Source organism: Fundulus heteroclitus, unplaced genomic scaffold (genome assembly GCF_011125445.2).
Source record: "Fundulus heteroclitus isolate FHET01 unplaced genomic scaffold, MU-UCD_Fhet_4.1 scaffold_764, whole genome shotgun sequence".
Lineage (NCBI taxonomy): Eukaryota > Metazoa > Chordata > Actinopteri > Cyprinodontiformes > Fundulidae > Fundulus > Fundulus heteroclitus.
Window position 1 is genome coordinate 24,366 of NW_023397213.1, and position 18,801 is coordinate 43,166.

The 18,801-nt window shown below is 42.3% G+C and overlaps 2 protein-coding genes across 4 annotated transcripts in view; both read right to left on the bottom strand.

Annotated features, from left to right (window-relative positions):
- The window catches only part of LOC105936170, a gene marked incomplete at its 3' end in the record, with an annotated part of 31,867 nt that extends 24,347 nt beyond the window's left edge, over positions 1 to 7,520 (bottom strand). The window contains exons 1-6 of the mRNA XM_036134206.1: positions 7,403 to 7,520; positions 7,164 to 7,257; positions 6,719 to 6,922; positions 6,423 to 6,557; positions 4,740 to 5,028; positions 3,590 to 4,664 (exon numbers count right to left, since the gene is read on the bottom strand). Of these exons, the coding sequence (XP_035990099.1) occupies positions 3,590 to 4,664; positions 4,740 to 5,028; positions 6,423 to 6,557; positions 6,719 to 6,922; positions 7,164 to 7,248 (1,788 nt within the window). The remainder of the gene's footprint in view (positions 1 to 3,589; positions 4,665 to 4,739; positions 5,029 to 6,422; positions 6,558 to 6,718; positions 6,923 to 7,163; positions 7,258 to 7,402) is intronic.
- Positions 7,521 to 7,782: 262 nt separating this feature from the next.
- Positions 7,783 to 17,973, bottom strand: cant1a (calcium activated nucleotidase 1a). Of its 3 annotated transcripts, none has more exons than XM_012876868.3 (4): positions 17,649 to 17,973; positions 10,868 to 11,530; positions 9,176 to 9,379; positions 7,783 to 8,629 (listed from the first exon to the last, which is right to left on the bottom strand). In XM_012876868.3, the coding sequence occupies exons 2-4, from the start codon at positions 11,505 to 11,507 to the stop codon at positions 8,259 to 8,261; spliced, it is 1,215 nt and encodes a 404-aa protein (XP_012732322.2). In that variant the 5' UTR covers positions 11,508 to 11,530; positions 17,649 to 17,973; the 3' UTR covers positions 7,783 to 8,258. The 3 variants fall into 3 exon arrangements, with proteins under 3 accessions (XP_012732322.2, XP_012732321.2, XP_012732324.2); XM_012876867.3 differs by lacking the exon at positions 17,649 to 17,973 and adding an exon at positions 14,163 to 14,313; XM_012876870.3 differs by lacking the exon at positions 17,649 to 17,973 and adding an exon at positions 12,619 to 12,734.
- Between the last annotated feature and the right edge of the window lie 828 nt (positions 17,974 to 18,801).

Genomic DNA, 18,801 nt, shown 5'->3' on the forward strand with positions numbered 1-18,801 from the left:
GACTCTGGAGCATCTGCTGCAGGTCCACCAGGTTCTGCAAAAGCTTTTTCCCTGTCGCCATCAAACTGTTAAACTGCTGAACTATAAACTGGACTCTGCACCACATTTGCATCATTGCATCTCTCTCTAGCATTACAAATGCTGCCGAACTTAGTTTCTAAATGCACTCTTGCACAAATGCCCTTTGCACAATCATTTTGCACATACAAATGGTTTTAAACTACTCACCTGTACACTGTGATTGCACACTGTCTCTTTCTCCTGCATTGTTTACATTGCAATCGTTTACATTTCAATTGTTTACTCTTAATCACTGCTGCACTTTATACTGTAATTTACTAGCTGTATGCAAAGAAATTTCGTTCTGTACGCACTCTGTGCATACAAAATGACAAATAAAGTTGTCTAAGTCTATCAACAACCATCCAAGATGTCCCAAAAGAGCCCAGAACAACACGCAAAGCACTGCAGACCACACTTTACCTCAGTTAAGGTCAGTGTTCATGATTCAACAATAAGGAGGAGTCTTGGCAAAAAAAAAAAAAAAAAAAAAGCAGCAAAAATGTACAGCAAAAGGTCAAGACCCCTTCAAAGCAAAAACAACACAAAGTCCTGTCTTACATCACCCCAAAAACATCTTGATGCTTCCAAAGACAAAGTATTCACTGGAAATTTAGTGGAAAAAAGTTGTGCTTCACATCAAATCTGGCAAAGAAAGTGAGGCAACATTTCAGAAAAAGAATATCATGCCGACTGGTAAACATTCTGGTAGCATTCTGCATTTCTACTTCAGGACCCGGACAACTTGTCCTGACAAAACCAGGAATTCTGATTTCCGTAAGATCTTTCTGAATTAGGATGTCTGACCATCAATTTGTGACCCCAAAAACCGAAGCCATCCTGGTTGGAACTCCTCATCAAACCAAATCATTATCCATAACCAGCATCACCTTTCCTGGCACTAACATCCCGCTTTCATCAACAGTTAGAAATCTTGGTGTAAAAATGGACTCCCAACTCACTTTTCAAGCCCATATAAATCACCTATGCAAGACCTCTTTCTATCACCTCCGAAATATTTCCAAACTCCATCCCATTTTCTCCCTCCCAGACGCAGAAAAGCTGGTTCATGCCTTTGTCTCCGCCAGACTGGACTATTGCAACGCACTTCTCATTGGGATCCCTAGAAAAAGTCTGCAGAGGCTTCAGTACATTCAAAACTCTGCATGTAGGATCCTGATGAGAGTGCGGAAACATGAGCACATTACCCCCATTCTCCATTCACTACACTGGCTTCCCATCTCCACCAGGATTTAGTACAAGGTTTCCCTCCTCACACATCAATGCATCCATGGACATGCCCCCGCCTACCTCAAAGAACTTATCAACCCACAGAACACAACCGGCTCCCTTCGCTCCACTCACTCAAACCTCCTCCACATTCCCAGAACCAGACTCAGGACAACGGGAGACAGAACTTTTTGTGCTGCTGCCCCGCATCTGTGGAATGCCCTCCCTGACACCTTGAGGGCACCTCAATCCACTGAGTGTTTTAAAAAAGGCCTTAAAACATTTATTTTTAGCAAAGCTTTTGGTCCCCTTTAGATGTTTTTTTTTCTCTCTTCTAAAATAGCTTTTTACATTTTTTTTATGCCTTTTTCTTTTTTACCTGTAGCACTTGGAGATCTTTTGATGGAAAGTGCAATATAACTTAAATGTATTATTATTACTTAAATGTATTATTATTATTATTATTATCAGTGTGCGATTTGCACAAAAAACAGAGGGGGTGATCATTTCAAAAGTTTTATTAATGAATAAAAAGTTTTATTACTATTGGTTAGCTAGCAGGTGCTCTTTCAGGTAGCTAGCTAGATCCAGTAGGTTAGACTTTTGTTTTTTTTTTTTTTTTTTTTTTTTTTTTTTTTTCCCAGTGTCCTGTCTAGCAATGTGGCAATAAAAATTGATATCTTAATGCCAAATAGAGCTCGACAGATTTTACTTTCACAAGTGGAGCAAACAGCTTTCGCCATAATGCTCCGCTTGATTTGTGCGTGTAAATAGCTTTATTGTGATTCCTGCAGGGAGAATTTCAAATTATATGGACACTACAATGGGAAAGTAGGAGAGTAAAAGAAAAACAAGAGAAAAAAAAGAGAAAGAAGAAGTGAAAGAAAGAAGAGATAAAAGGAAGAGAATGATAAAACTTCCTCTGTCTGCTCCATCACCTGGAAAGAGACACAAAAAGAACAGCACAACCAACAGACATAAAGCAACAGATACAATCGTGTAACATCTTGATACCATTGCTAAATCATATGTATTATTATTTAAGCTGACATGTGTAATGTGATACCTAAAAAAAAAGTAAAAGAAAGTAATTAAATTATAGCCTTTCTATATATAAGTGAACATTTAATACCTGGGACCCAGCACCTGTGGGAGATTGTGAGAGTGCACTAGTTTAGGTGAAAATTATCCAGAAGGAAATGGCTTGATAGTGATTGTGGAGAACCGAAGACCCACCTTCCCCGCGCACAGAGGCAGGGGTCAGGGAACCCATAACCCCGGACTCCCAAAGGGGCCCCCAAAGCAATGCGCCCGAGAGGGGCCTTCACAGGAAATCTGCAACCCCCCCTGAGGAAAGAGGAGAGACGACCCCGAGGAAATCCCCCAGCCACCGCAATGCCGACGCCCTCAAGAGCCGCGGGGACGAGCCCGTGGGCTCCGCCGGCAGCCGGCCGCGCTGAAGTGGTCCTGGCCATGGGCCCTGGGGGCCAGAGGCCCCAGGGGCGCCCCGCCCCCGCGGCAGGGGGACTATTGTTTTTAAACTTGCGCCATCTACTGTCGGGACTCAGGAGTGGGTATTAGTTTACTTTAACCGCTTTGAGCAGAAAACGTAATAATACTCTTTAAAAACAAACAAAAAATTAAATTTACAAATGTGAAGGACACAAGACATATATTGATATAAATTTTGAAAAATCCATAATATTACTTATTCAGATCAAAGGGGGGAGGAATGTATCCCCCCCAGGGATAAAACATGAATGACCAGAGGAGGGGACATCACAAACAGAGGGGTGATTTGCACCCAGATAATAATCTGGGTGCAAATCGCACCCAGATTATTATTATTATTATTATTAAGAGGCCCAGTGACCCTGGACAGGTTCCCAGTCCATCAAAGCACACACACAGACACACAAGGATAAACACGCACACAGGACTTTCTTGCTGCAGGGCAACAGTGCAATGATTGGACATTTTTAAGCAAAACTTAAGAACACTAAGAGCAGAATTACAGTGAATTTAATTAGTCCTTTAATTCATTTTCATATTTCCCAGAAGAGTTTTTTTAAAAAGTGCAGAGACTCGGAGAGCATTTTTGTAGTCACTTTATTTTTGACATTTGACAATGATATTAATATTGATTCAGACATATTTTAATTATCGAAAAAATTATCATGAATCACTGGAAAAAAATCATTTAACAGGATACTTAACTGCTTTGAATAACCTCAACATCAATGACTCAAGTCAGTCACACTGCTTGTGATCATTGTTACCGTTTCCTCTCATTGGATCACACATGCTCTGGTCTCACTACAAACACGTAAGTGTACTTGTCATCAGGGCATGGATAGGAAAGGACCTGAGTGCTATTCGTATTGACATAAGCCAGGTCGCCTTTGAACCCCTGGATCTGACACACATACTTGTTCTGGCACACCACCAGCAGGCGATTACGGAAGAGGATGCTGCTCTCGGACCCATACCAGTCCTGGCGAGCCAGTCTGACCGCAGGAACAGATTCACACCTTAAACCTCGGTTTGAACAGTCTCTCTGGCTTTTGAAGACATTTACCTCCCAGCTGACCATGATGTTCTTAAACAGAAGGCTGTTGTGGAGAGGTGTCCTCAGTTGCTTGTTTAAAGTGGATTGAGTAGGATATTGGTAGTAACCGTAATCATATTGACGTCTGTAGTTGTACTGATTTCGACTTCGAAACGATGAAGATTTTGTCGGCGGGGCAATAGCAACACTCCAGGTCTCCCCTGTGTAGATTCTGGGCTTGTAATCATCACTTTCCTTGTCTAACTTTAATTTGGTTAGATTACTGTAGAGAAGAACATTAAACTGATATGCTGTCAAGACACTTTCAAGGTACAAATCCTTGTGAGTCTTGTAGAGAGGAGAGGTGGACTCCAGGTCATACAGCTTCTCGGCAGGAATCATGGGGAAACGGACCAGACGGAGCAAGTCGGCCTGATTCTCTGAACTCAGGGAGCCAGCGTTGTTTGTGATCCAGTTTTCCAGGCTCTGAAGTAAAAAATACTCATCAGGCACAACCAAATCTGAGCGGACAAGAAGGGCACGAAGGAGCTCCACTGGAAGCTCGGCCCAAAATGGGGAACCGGTCAGGTTCTGGAAGTTCCAGGCCAAGTATTGGACACAGTTTTCCTCCAGGACCAAGTCCTTTGACTCAACTGCATATTTGTAAAGTGAAACCTGGGAGTAAAAGGAAGCATCATCGGGGAGGATTTTAGTGAACAGCCGGCCCACGTCCTCCATCAGCTGCTTTACTCCAAAGTCAGAAGCAAGCTGATGGAGGCACATCGCAGAGGAGTAGGTCACGTCGATCTTACGGGTGTAAAGGTACCTGTAAAAGAACAGATTAGGAAATAGATCACAAAGAGACTTGGCATAACAACACACCGCATTAGGTTCAGCCTACTTGATGAAGGAGATGAAAAATGGCTGGCAGGTTTGGCTGACTGTCACTGTGGTGCTGTTTGCCCCCGCTGAAGCGCTGAAGTACGGGTACAACATGAGGATCGTTTTGTGCGCGCAAATTTCTTTCTCAGTCGTCTCTGGGCTCCCGTCTTCCTTTTTGTTTCCACTGAGGCTCTGGAAAGTGATCAGGAAATCACAAGCGGTTCCGCTGTCAAAGATTCGACCGAGGTCACCCGAGAGGCCGATGCTGTGGTCCAGGGAGTGTTTAGAGTCATGTATGGTCACGTTGCCTGGAAATCAAACAATTATCACAATGAGCATTTAAAATGCAAGGGACTACAGCGCGGGGCATAATGCTTGGCAGTCTGGATAAAGTTGTTTTAAACGAACTGAATCAAACTTAGATTTCAGTACCAGAAATATTTGTCCATGATCAAATCAAGTGTACCGATATTAATACCGTCCTGCTGTTTATGTTTCTTAATGTGCGTCTTTCCTTTATTGATAAGATAAAACACAAACCTTTCCTGTAACATTTTAAAAGAGTGGGATTTTAAAGGTTTCCTCTCCGCGCAATTTCTTTAGATCACCCAGAATCCTCCACAAGTTAAGATAAGAATTACTTTATTGTCCTGCAATGGGGAAACTTGGGTGTGACCAGGACACAGACAGTTACACACAAACTAAACTCCGTGCTGTCTTACACTCTCGTCTTCAGCTGAGCCCAGAGTCCTCCAATAGGATTTAGTGATTGATTTTCTTGTTGGTTATTTATTTTTGACCCGTTCTCCTGCTTAAAATACACCGTGGCGACACATTTTTGGAGCCTTGGTGATTTCTGGATGCCACTCCATTATCTAACACGGAGCTTTGAGTATTTTGCCTCCCTTACCGCTCTTCCCATTCTGCTTGGTGGCAAGAAAAACTTGTTTATAGTTCCAGTAATAGACATTATTATGGCTCCTATGATAGATATGGGTAAGTCTGGGCAAATGGCTAATATCTTGTGTTCTCTACAGGAAACAGGGACGTGCAAATGGAGGCTCAGTTGTGTTAATTTAACATCTAATGAATCTTCTTAAGGAAATTTGCAAATAAAATTTCTCTGTGTAAAACTTCTAAAAAAAAAAAAAATCCATCTGAAGGGTAAATCATTTTACATAATTGGTGACCCCATTACTTAATATTTTAAAAGTGGAATGACACATTTATATGTAATAATAAATAGATATATTTTCTAATATTGAGAATTCAGTTAAAAATGTTACCAAATTTTATCGAGTCACTAAAATAATACATAATTAGTGTATTTGTAATTTAATAAATAAATTGAAATCATTGAGTCAAGAAATAGGAACAAGCTAAGTCCAGAGCTGAATTGTATACCATACCAAATAGGGATTTTGCTGATTCCGCTGGATTTGCTCTCCAATGCATAACAAAGCTTAGAGGACCTTTAAAACTTAGACTTTGGACAAACACAATTATGCAACCGAATCTATTTATGCAAGCCTGTGTTTGATTATGATCGGACTTTCTTCTTAGTAAATGTTCTGTGACTTTCTTAGCCTGCCTGGACTCTCGTGTGAATCTGTTCTGAGTCATCTTCAGCCTTAGCCGCACGGAAAGAGCACTTAGAGAAAACCTTTTCCACACATGATCGGAGTAAGTCTGCCTAACTTACTTCCACTTTCACAGACAACTCCAACATCCTCTTTATGGGTGCAGTCGGTTTTACCCCATCCATCGAACCGGCAAGACACAAGCTGTTCCTCTTTCCCCTTACACACAATGTCGTCGAGCCAAATGGGACCATTTGCTAGAAGGAGACCAACAAAAAATTACAAGCAATAAATATGTCGGATCTTCTAGCAGCAACATGCACACCTAGATTCAAATGTTGCTCTGAAATCACAACCCTCCACTGATGGAAGTCCTCTGACTGCCATCTGGTGGAGGAGAAACGGAAGCAAAGGGCACCTGGTCCATAGTCCTTCCCAATGACAACGGATTTGGCTCCGGGGAAGTTGAGCTGACGGCAAACCACCTGGGCCTGAGTCATGTCCCAGTTGTCGTCACACACCGTTCCCCATTGCCCATCGTGGTAGACTTCAACACGGCCCTCTGAGGGCCTGTCAGAGCCATGCAGCCTCACGTCGCCTTCCCTTGGCTCAGGGTTTCTCACTAAAAGCAAAAGAAAAAAAAAGGGGGCCAAGGACAGAACAGCCTTAAACAAACGTCCACGCAATCCAAAGTTCATCTTCTGCACACAACATGATAACCGCAAGCATGAGCATGCTACATGCATGAGTAAAACTTATATGCAGCATATTTACACAGATAAGCCTTAAATGCATCAACTTATTTTGCATGACAGCCAATAATCTGTTTTTCCCCCAGATGAGAAGCCACTGGGACAACTTACTAAAAAAGTCGAGCCTGTACGCTCCTCCAGAGCCATACAGGAGAGGAAGGATGAAAGCAACAAGTAGATTTTGATGTGGGAACATGTCCAAGTTCTGGTGTAGAAAAAAGAGAAATACGAAAAATGTACTTTCTGGGATTTAAATCATGTAAGCATACTCCCCCCTAAAAAAATATACATATGTATTTAAAAGCTAAACATTTGTATATCATGTCATTGTCTCTAAAAAAGGTACTGACCTTGCCGTCTCTTGAGTCTCCGCCGAATTTCTTCCTCAGGTCTGCAACTCAAACCTCCCTCCAGCCAAACACAAGAGTGAAAGAGAAGGGGGGGAATGTCGAATATATTCTGTCGCTGCGCTCCACTACTCCCACCAATTTACCCAAGTTTCATTTTGCAGGAAAGCGGAACAAACAGAACCATTGCACAACTTCTCATGGACCCGAAGGTTGTGTAACGAAAGTCGGTTTATTCTTTAACACGTATCGCTTGATACGTCCGGTTCTCACCTGCAGCATTTGCAGTAAAAAGACAAGAGACGGAGAATATGAATCAATATTTTACTGTGAGGCGCCCTCCCGCTCCATAAAAAAAAAGAAAAAAAAAAGAAAGAATCCGGTACAGCAGAATTCCAGTTTTATAAAAACATCCATCAGATGATGTTGAGGACAATGTGTCAAGAGTGTTTACATCAGAGCAAAGGAGAGAAAATAATAACGTTCAGAGTGTACAACATGTGCATGAATCTGCATCACTTACTGAAAAAAAAATAAAAATAGTAACTCACAGTTTCATAAACCAATTCTATGCGTACATTCATTACAAGAAAGGCTACAGTACTGTCAAAAGCCACATTTCACCTTCCAGAACACAAGCTGACAGTGCTTGAATGGTCTTACGCAACCTCCGAACCCACAAGACGACCAGATTTTGCAGACTAAGTGTCTGTCTGCTGTGAAGACCGGCTGTAAGGCCTTGAACTGATGGGTTCCCAGGAAGCAGCAAGTGAGGTGCATCCAACAGTCACTGGATTGTAAACGAAACTGAACCACAGTGCAGTGGCCTGAAGAAGAAGGATCTCCATCTTTGAGCCTTCTATATGAACTCTATACCTTCATATTTCACATCCCCGATCTTAGACTCGGGTAAGAGGATGCGTCCGTCGAGAGTGAAGGCCGTGATGTACGTCGCAATCTTTCCCGCGTCTTCCTCCGACTTGAGGGCCAGGATGATCTGGTCATCCGTGTTGGGGATGAACTTGAACGAGGAGAAGCCGTGAGTGGGGAGGAGCGGCCCCGCCTGGGTCACTTTGATGTCCTTGAAATCCGCCGAGCAGCTCAGGACGAGGTTGGTGCCGCGGCGCTCGTCCGCCGTCTCCTCGTAGCGCTCTTTGCTGGCGCGGCGAGGGAGGAAGAACCAGCGCTGCAGGGTGTCGCTCCAGGCGGCCGACTCGTGTATAAAATACCCTGCGGAGATGAGCGACGAGTTAAAAGAGTAGGCCAGAGAGGGGAAGAAACAAGTTAAAGCCACGCTAAGTGATTCTGGAGTGGTGCTCCCCCTGCAGGACCTTTTGAAAATAGCTCTGTCGTAAATGCCCACTCCCCTCCGTGTGACAAAGCTTTCTTTTCAATCAAAACAGGAGATAGAAAAATTATGAAGTCAGGAATGACCGTTAAAGGTGTGTGGGTGGCTTTGACATTTTTTTTTATTTAGCCCTTAAAAAGGACAGTTAAATCATTCATCCTTCGTCCTCCTCTCTTGCTCCAGAACTAGACCGACAAGCCGTAAAGCTGTCCGCCTAACCGCGAGAATGAAAACATAGCCGCAAGACCGCCTCCGGGTCGGAGGCATGGAAAGTTGCAAGTGTGGTTTTTGGGCCAGAGACACTAGGGGGAGATGACAGACCCCTCAATCATCTCCTAAACTCTTGGATTACCATCACAGGTACTTAAAAGAGGATATATTATGGTAAAAATGTTACTTAGTAGAAATTTAGTAGACATCTTCCTCACCTGGTGGGTCAATTCCCGCTGCTAACTTCATGGATTTGTACCTGGGAACCCAGTTCTCATGCTGCACGTCCCCCCTGAAGCCCACCACTTTCACCCACTCTGGGTTGTTGTTGACAAACACGCCCTCTGTGGTCGTCCACTCCTTCCCCAGCCCCCCAACGTACAGGTGTTCGTCCTTTACTGCCAGCCACTCAGCCTTAAAACCTGCCAGGAGGAAGCAAAACATTTTATTAGATGAGTACTGGAAGAAAAAGGTCACTCTCCACCACAAATCCTTCAGCAAACTACGCTTGACCACATTTTGTCGCATTTGTCAACAACCTTCTGGCATATTTCCAGATGGATATTTGGATAATTGTCTAAGTAAAATTGTTCCAGGACATTTAGAAATTGCTTGGTTTCCTACCAAGGAACCAGCTTTTAAACATTGCCCACAAATATTGAACAGGGTTGAGGTCCTGGGTGATTCCAGAAACATAACGTTGGCCTTCAAAATCCATCTCAGAACCAGTCTTTTAGTGTTTGGGATCAATTTCCTGTTGGAACCCCCAGTTGTGTCCAAGTTTCAACCTGCTAGTAGCTGATTTGAGAGGAAGTTGACACTGTCCTCCTAAACAGTCCCGAAGGATTAGTGCTCCTTGGTTTTAAAACCTCACCTTGAATTCTTCAAAAACACACTCGCTGTTGTGACAAAACCGCTTGATCTATGTCTCAACTGCCCTCAAACATATTCTTAGAAAGTATTTGGATTCTTCATGTGGACGGCTGCAAATTTCTAGTCAAATTTGAATGTGTCAATTTTAGGGTAGGTCAACACCCAGTCAGTCCAGGGGAATAATAAACTGGCTTCATTGTGGGCAGTGAGCTTCGTGTCAGGCTTGAAGCCTGGGTAGATCCTGGGGTTTTCTGATCATGAATCATTTCCTTTCATCTGAGGGTGACGGTTTGTGTCATCTGGCTGATACTCGGGTAAAATAAGACTGTGATCCTAAACAGATGTCAAAACTGTTTTTTTTGGGGGGGATGGACAAACTCAACTCCCAGAAAGACTTTCCCAAAGCCACAACTTAAACCCATTAACAATGCGTGGACTCTGGTTAAAGGTTGAAACTTTCCCGGGAACCATCCAATGTCAAAGAAGTCCTTAAAATTCTGCCAATATTCTTTCTAACGACTAAGAACCCACATGGTTGGCGTACAACTACTGTAGCTAAGGAACATGTAACCATATATATTGAGGGTAAGGGTGTTGGTTTATCATGTACCTTGAATTCAGAATTATGACTCTGTGTGAATACGAGAAAACAACAGCAAATTCAAAACGTGTGCAGCTCCTGCTGGTGAAATTGAAGATTTTCTGCTGTGGGATAATGTCTCTGGCAAAGAGAATGGTTGAAATGCATCCTTTCAAGGCCTAAAATGTATTGTCGTTCATCCCCAGCATCACTGTATCTAACCGTTTCTCTGCAACTCAAGTGTCAGGTTAACAAAGTGTTCCCCACCAAGGAACACTTTGTTAACCTGTAAAGTGGTCCTTACCAGGTATTGAAAGTCTGGAGAAATAATAATAAAGACTACTTTAAAAGGTGAGCACAAAATGCTAGCCCTCAGAGGTGCCAACTAAAGAAATTAGGGTATAGTTTAAAACCTTATTAAAAAAGGTACTGCATGATAAAAAGTCTACCCTTATACCTTTGGCAACACTCCCATCTCCATCGGGCAAGATAACCCAGGGCACAGCCTTGTCTCCGTCTATATTGTAGATGACGCCCGTTCTGTCGTCCACGGAGTAGAGCTTCCCGTTGAACACCACCAAGTCAGACAGCTCCATGCCCCTCCCCTTTTCTGACAGGTGGCTCTCCAACAACACCTTGTCCGCGTCCCATTCAACCGCCACCTTATCCCCACTCTGCGACACCAGCAGGTACCCCCTCCGCATGTAGCTGAACCACGTCATCTTCTTCTCGCTGAGAGAGTTCGTGTCCAGGTCCGCGATGACCCCGATGCGGTAGCGCATCCCCTGCGGGGTGCGCTCGGGCGGCGTTAGAGGGTAGGTGTCGTTGTACTGCGAATCGCTGTCCCTGGCCGTGCCGCCGCGACAGGCTCTCCAGGCCTGCGAGCTGTACGAGCGGCCCGAGCCGAAGTGCATGAAGACCAGCAGAACCAGGGCCAGGGAGACGGCCACGGCCACGATGGGCCTCCACTTGAGGCGAAACCGGGGGTCGGTGGGGTTGGCCATGGAAGCCAGCATGGGAAGGCCTCCTACGGAGATACGCAGAGGGCTCATAGGCTCATTCTGCTCCAGTCGGGTGTAGCCTGGAGAGGCAGGCATGGAGGACGGAGGCCTGGAGTGACCTGTGCAAAGAGACAGATCGCAATTCAGTCAACGAACTGGTACCATCAGTAAGATGTAAGACGACATGTACAGGCGTTTCTCAACAACGTAAACCACAGATTTATTGCACACAGACAAATATATTTAAAGAAGGCATCTCTCATAACTGTGATAAATATGGATTACAGCTTTTAAACCCCAAAATTCAGTTTTGTTTCAAAAAATTAGATAATTCTTTAAAACAGAACTGAATTCTGGGGTTTAAAAGCTGTAATCCATATTTTATATATATATATATATATATATATATATATATATATATATATATATATATATATATATATATATATATATATATATATATACACACACACACACAATTATATAATTTTTACAATTATATAATTCTTTTTGTTTTAAAAAATTATATACATTTTTTTTAAAACAACACTGAATTTTGGGGTTTAAAAGCTGTAATCCATATTTATCACTTTTTTTTTTGACTGCATATCCGCACTGATATCATTTTCCATCCATTCCAACATCCATTTGGTCTCATATATGTAGATTTCATTAGCTGAGCACTACAACATTAAACATTTTTAATATATCACACAGCTTGTGATGAATGCAAATGTGAGGTTTTAAAAAGGAATTACTAAAATTTATTTGGTTTTGAAGGATATTAAGGTGCACCTGTAAAGAGGCCCTACAAGTGACAAGCAAGTTGTTCTGGTTACACGAGTTTTATTTCCTTGCTTTGTTTGTCTAACCTCCCTATGAACACGTCAATCCAAGTCTCAGTAGTGCCCGCATACCAGGAAGTCATGGGTTTGTCTACAGCTATGTGCTATGGGCTAAGTGCAAGTACAAGGTGTTGTTATAAATCCTGACAGAGTTCTTGTGAATAAATAGTAAAAAGCAAAACGCTAAGAAGAAGATGTGTTTTACGTGAAATAGATGAGTATATTATATGTTATGTTTATTGCTCTAAGCTTTCAAAGTCCAAGCAAAAGTAAACTGGATTTCTTTCCTAGCATTAGGTTTTTACCAAATACATTTCATTCAGACATCCTTTTCAAAACACCAAAATTGGTTATTTACATACCCTCTTCCTTCAGAGTCACGTCTTTAGTCCCAGCTGCATTTAGTTAACTTTCCCTCTATAAAATGTTCTGACAGGTATGGTCGTTAAAGCACAGCCAGGAGCAGGAAGAAGAGCAGCTGTAGGCGGGGTGAACGTCAAAGAAGCCAACCAATGGGCTTTGTCGGCATGGCATTTAGGAGGAGGTGAGAAAAATCAGCTCTGACAGGTAATCCAGGAAATATGTCTAATTTTGCATTTGAAAGTATCAAAAGGGTGGCAAAATAGTTCAAAATCAGATTGCTTTCCATTTTAATGTGTGAATTTGCTGATCCTGTCAATTATATATGTGTGTGAAACCTAAAGTGAATTAGATTTTGGCCTGTTGCTCCGAATAAGTGTAAACTGGGACTAAGGATAAAACTTATCCCCAAAGTGACTTTTTTTTTGTTGTTGCTGTTTTATGTATTTTTAATGCAAGAAAAAAACATTTAAACCTGCAAAAATCAAATATACTGATTGTCAATCATTAAATAAATGCATTTTCCATGTCTTGATATGTTGTTTTAGGTTAACATTTAGCTCACCAGGAACAAGCCTGAAAAGCCCCTTTGCACTCAGGTCAAACAGAGCCCTCTAGTGGTGATCCCTGCAATTGAAATTTCTTGCAAGTTTTTTTTTTTTTTTGCTCAATCCTCAAATTTAAAATCTCAAAAATTCTTCTACAAAGGTGAACATTTAAAAAAGATCAGAAAGTACAGCCACCAGCTCCGACCACAGCCCAGAAAACATGGAATGATGGGAAATTTTATACATTTTACTTCAGCTTATTCGTCCCTGGTGCCAATCGCATTGCATTAAAATGCCAAAAGCACATGTAGTCTGAGCATTCTTTTCCCTTTAAGTGTGTAAAATAAACACCATATAGAAACTTTAAGGCCTGGATTGTATTAATGATTAATTTAGGGAGATTAGGCTGCTGCTTTTCCTATTACTTTTGTGGGTGTGCCAATATGTTGGGAGGGAGCTGGACTTACGGTTACATACATGTACAGCCATGCTTTTTTTTTTAAAAAAAAAAAAAGAAAAGAAAAAGAAAATCACACTTATTACCTAAAAAAAAATACCTGAATGACATTTATTGAAATCCCTTTAAGATTTTATGTTATGTATTATATTTGTAAATCTAGTTTTTGTCAATTTGAATTTCCAACATCAACAAGTTCACTAACTATTCACAGCCTCAGTTTGATTAGAAAGCAGGAATCCTGAAGTTTTGCTCAAACGACCAATGAACTGATGCGCCCTGTCCTCCGAGTCAGCGATGACGAGGAAACTCAAGAGATTCATGTGTGCTTTCAGGTTTTCAGGAGCCAGTAGCATTAAAGCTCGGTTCGCCTCGGGGAGCTTCTCGCTGAGCCTAAAACACACGCCGCCTTTTTTCCAAGACTAGACCACCATCTGAAAGACCCTTTCATTGCCGGGGACCCGAGCAGAAAATGGGGCCCGTTATATGTGCACCCTGCTCACCTCTCTTGCAAAACAAAAACAAAAAAACCTGGGTTTACCTCTGCGCCTCCGCCCGCCGGAGCTCTTAACCTGAGTCATGAAAGTCGCCAAAGAAGACCCCCGCCGTCTGATCCGAGCTCCGAACTGCTCCTCTGCTCACCGACAATCTGCTGTGCTGCCATGACTCGGAGCTGTTACAGCACAAAGCCTGTGAACTTTGCCTCCGTTTGGACGATTGCGGCCCAGTCCAAAGGGGCAAATCCGACGCAAGACCGGCCCGGCTCGTTCAGCCGCTGTTCATCAGCGTAATCCGTGCACGAGCCGGGGGTTGGGTGGGCATTTACAGTCTGAACAAGAGCCCCGACCGGGTGAGAGGCGAAGGGTGGCACACCTCGGCGATGGAGAACACCAATGCAAACCTTTGCATGGATTTTACATAACAAAGCCTCTGCGGTGATGCAACCATCTCTGAGCGGCCGGAGCGGGCCGCGGCCATGGATCGCTTTACTAGAACAACACAGCTGACATTCCTGGCCTCTGGTGCCCTCCGTTAATTACTGACTAACTCCATCTAGGCGTTGGGTCAGAAGGAAATGATTGTTCGTGATCAGAGGACACATAATCTGTGTGTCTGATAGTAGATAGAACAGCTGAGACATCAGAACATGCTTCCTGAATGCTAAGTGTTTAACTGAGATAGGCTGAAAATCTCACAGTACGGTAGTTTTTCCCCTTAATCAACGTTACGGTACAGGAACGCCTGATTTTTAAGATTTTTTTTTTTGCATCTGTATTTTGGTCTGCGTGGCCCTCTGTGGTGTAATGGGGTAAGTCCACATGTTTGATAGCGCGACCTTGATTCAACCTCTGGCTGCATCAGGACGGGCATCCAGCGTAAAGGACTCGCATATTTTAGCAAGTAAAAACCTTCAGCCTTCAATACTTTTTTAGTTTGTTGTTAGTAAAACCCAATCTGGATCAAGTAAAAAAACAACAAAAACAAAAAAACACGACCATGCAAGAAACCTGTGCTGATTATGCTCTGCAGAGGCTCCGTCATCAGTCTTGCCACAGCGCAGTATCATGGTGACACATGCATGTCTGCATCATAGGACTCAAGCTAGAGATACAACAAAACTATACAAAATACATTTTGTTTGTTCATATTTGTTTGTTTTTCTTTTAGAAGAAAAGAAATCTACCCTGTCTCTCGCCCACAGAAATGCTGGAGATAGGCACCAGCACCCCTCGCGACCCCATGAGGTATGAAACGAGTAAGAAAATGGATGAATTGATGGAAGAAAAGAAATCTGTGCAAAAAAAAAAAAAAAAAAAAAAAAAAAAAAAAAAAAAAAAAACTTGCCAAACTCCAAATTATGACCCGTGAAGCTCTGAACCGATAACCACAAGACCCAAAGTGTTACATGTCTACTTCCCGGTTCCTGACACCACGGGACTCATCGGGAAGTCCTACGATCGTTGAGCTACTCCGGCACTAAAGCTTCTAAAACTGTTTAACTTTCATTTCTCGTAAAATAACAAGAGTTTTGCTTTCCCAACTACTGCTGGCTCACGTAAATAAATGCTGCTATGAGCAACCACACAAACAAGGGGAGGGTCTCCACAACCACATGAACTTGTGATCTATTAGCCATCATTTTTACATTCAATTTAATGTCTGCAAATCATCTCCCACCACAGCTGGTTCCTGCAAGCAACTTTGGGCAGCACAGGCATCGAGGGCACATCTGTAAAATCATTCATGTGATTTTACGACCTATTAATTCAGATATTGCCCTCTGCTGGGGAACATAATAAACTCACTGCTGATCAAGAGCACTTGTGCATTTTAATGCACTTTTGGCTACTGTTTGTTAACAGGAAATAGGTTGATTAAGTTTTTTTTTATTAATTTATTTGACCAAAGATGACACTAAATAGAGGAGGTGTGTTGGGGTATGTTGTAGCTGAAACGCATCTGGTGAAAAGTAGTGTAGTGTCCTCACTGATACTGGTCAAGGTTCAAACATGGCTTTTACAATTTACCCTCGCTCACAAGAAAGATTAACTGGTCTGTTTTTGTACTACTTCACCCCAACCCCCCAAAAAAAACAAAACAAAAAAAAAATTAAACAGAAACTAACGGAGAACCACCCATCACGCCAATTAAAGCAACGCTGTTTGCTGATTGGCCGACTGCAGACCTCCCAAACAGATCCGGCCTGACAAAAAAAGCCAGCTGATATAAGCTTGTTGTACTTGTGACGCGCTCTAAAAGCAGCAGAAACACAAAAAAGTAGCACATACCACACAAAAGCACTTGAAAACAACAACTTAATTTACTGAGGGGTGAAACCATATTTTGCTCGGATCTGTGTCTCGAGATTAATGTTAAAGATACCATTGCTCTAACTATAATAACCTAAATGTGATATCATTTTAGCAGGAGAATTTCAAAGAAAGGCATAAATTGAAACGATGCCTAATGCCGAGCTTTGTGGAAACTATAAATACTTAGATAAAGCTGCAGGCTGGCTACCACAGATGACTGGCTACCTGAGCAGATGGCCTGACTAATTAACCAGCTAATATCAGCTTCTTCTACTCCCGGTTTAAAGTGATGTACTACTCAACACTATTACAAAAATTATCTAATGTTGATTGTACATGTTTTCTTCATTCATGTATCAAAATCTAAATTAAAGTATAACAAGATCGCATTGTCATAACTGTAGTGATCAATGTGTTGCATTGATTTGACATCATGACAAACAGTTGTTGCTTTTCTGCTTTAAAAAAAAAAGCGATTGAGTCATTAACGGTACCTTTGGTTGCCCAAATGGAGCACATAATCAATGAGGTGATAAACGATGGCCGTTGTTTGTGAACATCGTGTGTTTTGCTTTTATGTGTTTATTATTTGCAATATAAAAAGCATCCGATATGTGATTTCTATGTTTTCTGAGTGATTTGCGGTTGCTTTAAATTCCTAAAGTTGTGGAACAGGCAGCGTGTGAACCTGTCACGGCTTCAAAACCTGAACGCAGTTCAATGAAGCCACCTGAAGTTAAAAATCCCTACACAGAACAGCGTCAGTGAAGGGGGCCCTTCAAAGGAAGCAGATGAACTTTAAAAGGAAGACACACAGATCTTCTCCAGACCAGACACCTGAATGGGAGAAACTTTATGGATCTGGTGTTGCCCAATGGGACGGGCATCCGGGACATTCCGTTTTTTTTTTTTTTTTTAATTATTATTATTTTATTCCCCAGGCAGGCCTACAGATGATAATGTTAGATAACCAGACACCTGAACTCCAGTATAGCTTCCCTGAGGCTGCCAGGAAGGAAAACTGTGTAACACATGGTCGTGTTCCCGCAGGGTTCTTAGACGAAGGGACGAGTAAGCAGTATAATTGGAGCTGGGTTATCATGTTTGTATCCTGCCAGAAGAACGTATTAGATCCACACACACACACAACACGCCGGGACGGATCACGTACGACCTGAAATGTTCCAGATCCTCCAACCAACCTTCACACTCACCTCAGATCTTGGATCTTCACCTGCTGCCAGCGGCTTCCAGCACCACAGATGTCATTATCGGCGTCGCTTCCCTTCGCCTTGTTTCTCAGGCAAACGGTCGTTACTTCCTATCGGTGCCGATGACGACAGCAACGTGTCGAGTGGTGCGCGGGCTCGCTACCGAGCCGGATAAATGTGCCAGTTCACTTATATCAACGATGAGCGAGCAGGTTTTAGTCAAACACCTTAGAACACAGTTGGTATTTTACGAATGGAGGCAAAAAACAACGGCTATGAACATTTCTCACAATGATAAATTCAGAAGCAGCTAAAAGCAAAAAGAGCTGTTCGGGTGCAGCAAGAGCAGAGCCAAACCGTTCGGATCTCATGAAATAGTCGGAACTCCCCTGTCATGACGCAACAAAAGAACTCGCGTTGCGTTCAGGTGTTCTCTGAAGTGTGCCAACTGGTCTCCGTAGCACAAGGGGGATGTGTGCTTTACTTAGTTTTAAACCATAGATAATCTTACTCTAGAATGCTGTAACCACTTGTTACGCACAGCAATCTGACAGCAAAGCATTGTAGACGCGTAGTGAAAAATAAACACGTCGTGTTCGAGCAAAAATAACCTGAAGGCGAGGTGTTGGTTCAAAACAGTAGTTCTCAAATGTTTTCATTTGCGCCCCGTTAAATTGCGAATTTGCAGGACACCCCCCATCCCAGCAAAATGGGCAAAACAATTTTACTTTTTTTTAAAAATGCATTGAAGCCGTCTGTCTAAAGATTACTCAGAACTCCCTTTAAAATGTACGACAGTTAAATACGTTCTATATTAATGGTTTGTGACAACTAGAATTTTTTAACATTTCCACACTGTTTAAACTATTTTGCAACGATAGAAAAGTTGTTTTTTTTTGTTTTTTTGCCCGACTCATTAAAACAACGTCAAAACAAAGGAAGAAACGAAAATGTTCGCTGCCTGCGGACACAGCTCGTTCTCTCTCTGGAAAGATGGCACGTGTGACTTTTAACTAGCAATGACCCTCATCATCAATAAAGTTCAGAGACCCATAATAGACCCGCTGAAAATATGCCGAAAATGATATCAATCCATTAATATTAAAGACAAACTTCAGTTACATTACTTTTTATGAGTTTATTAATATTTTTAATC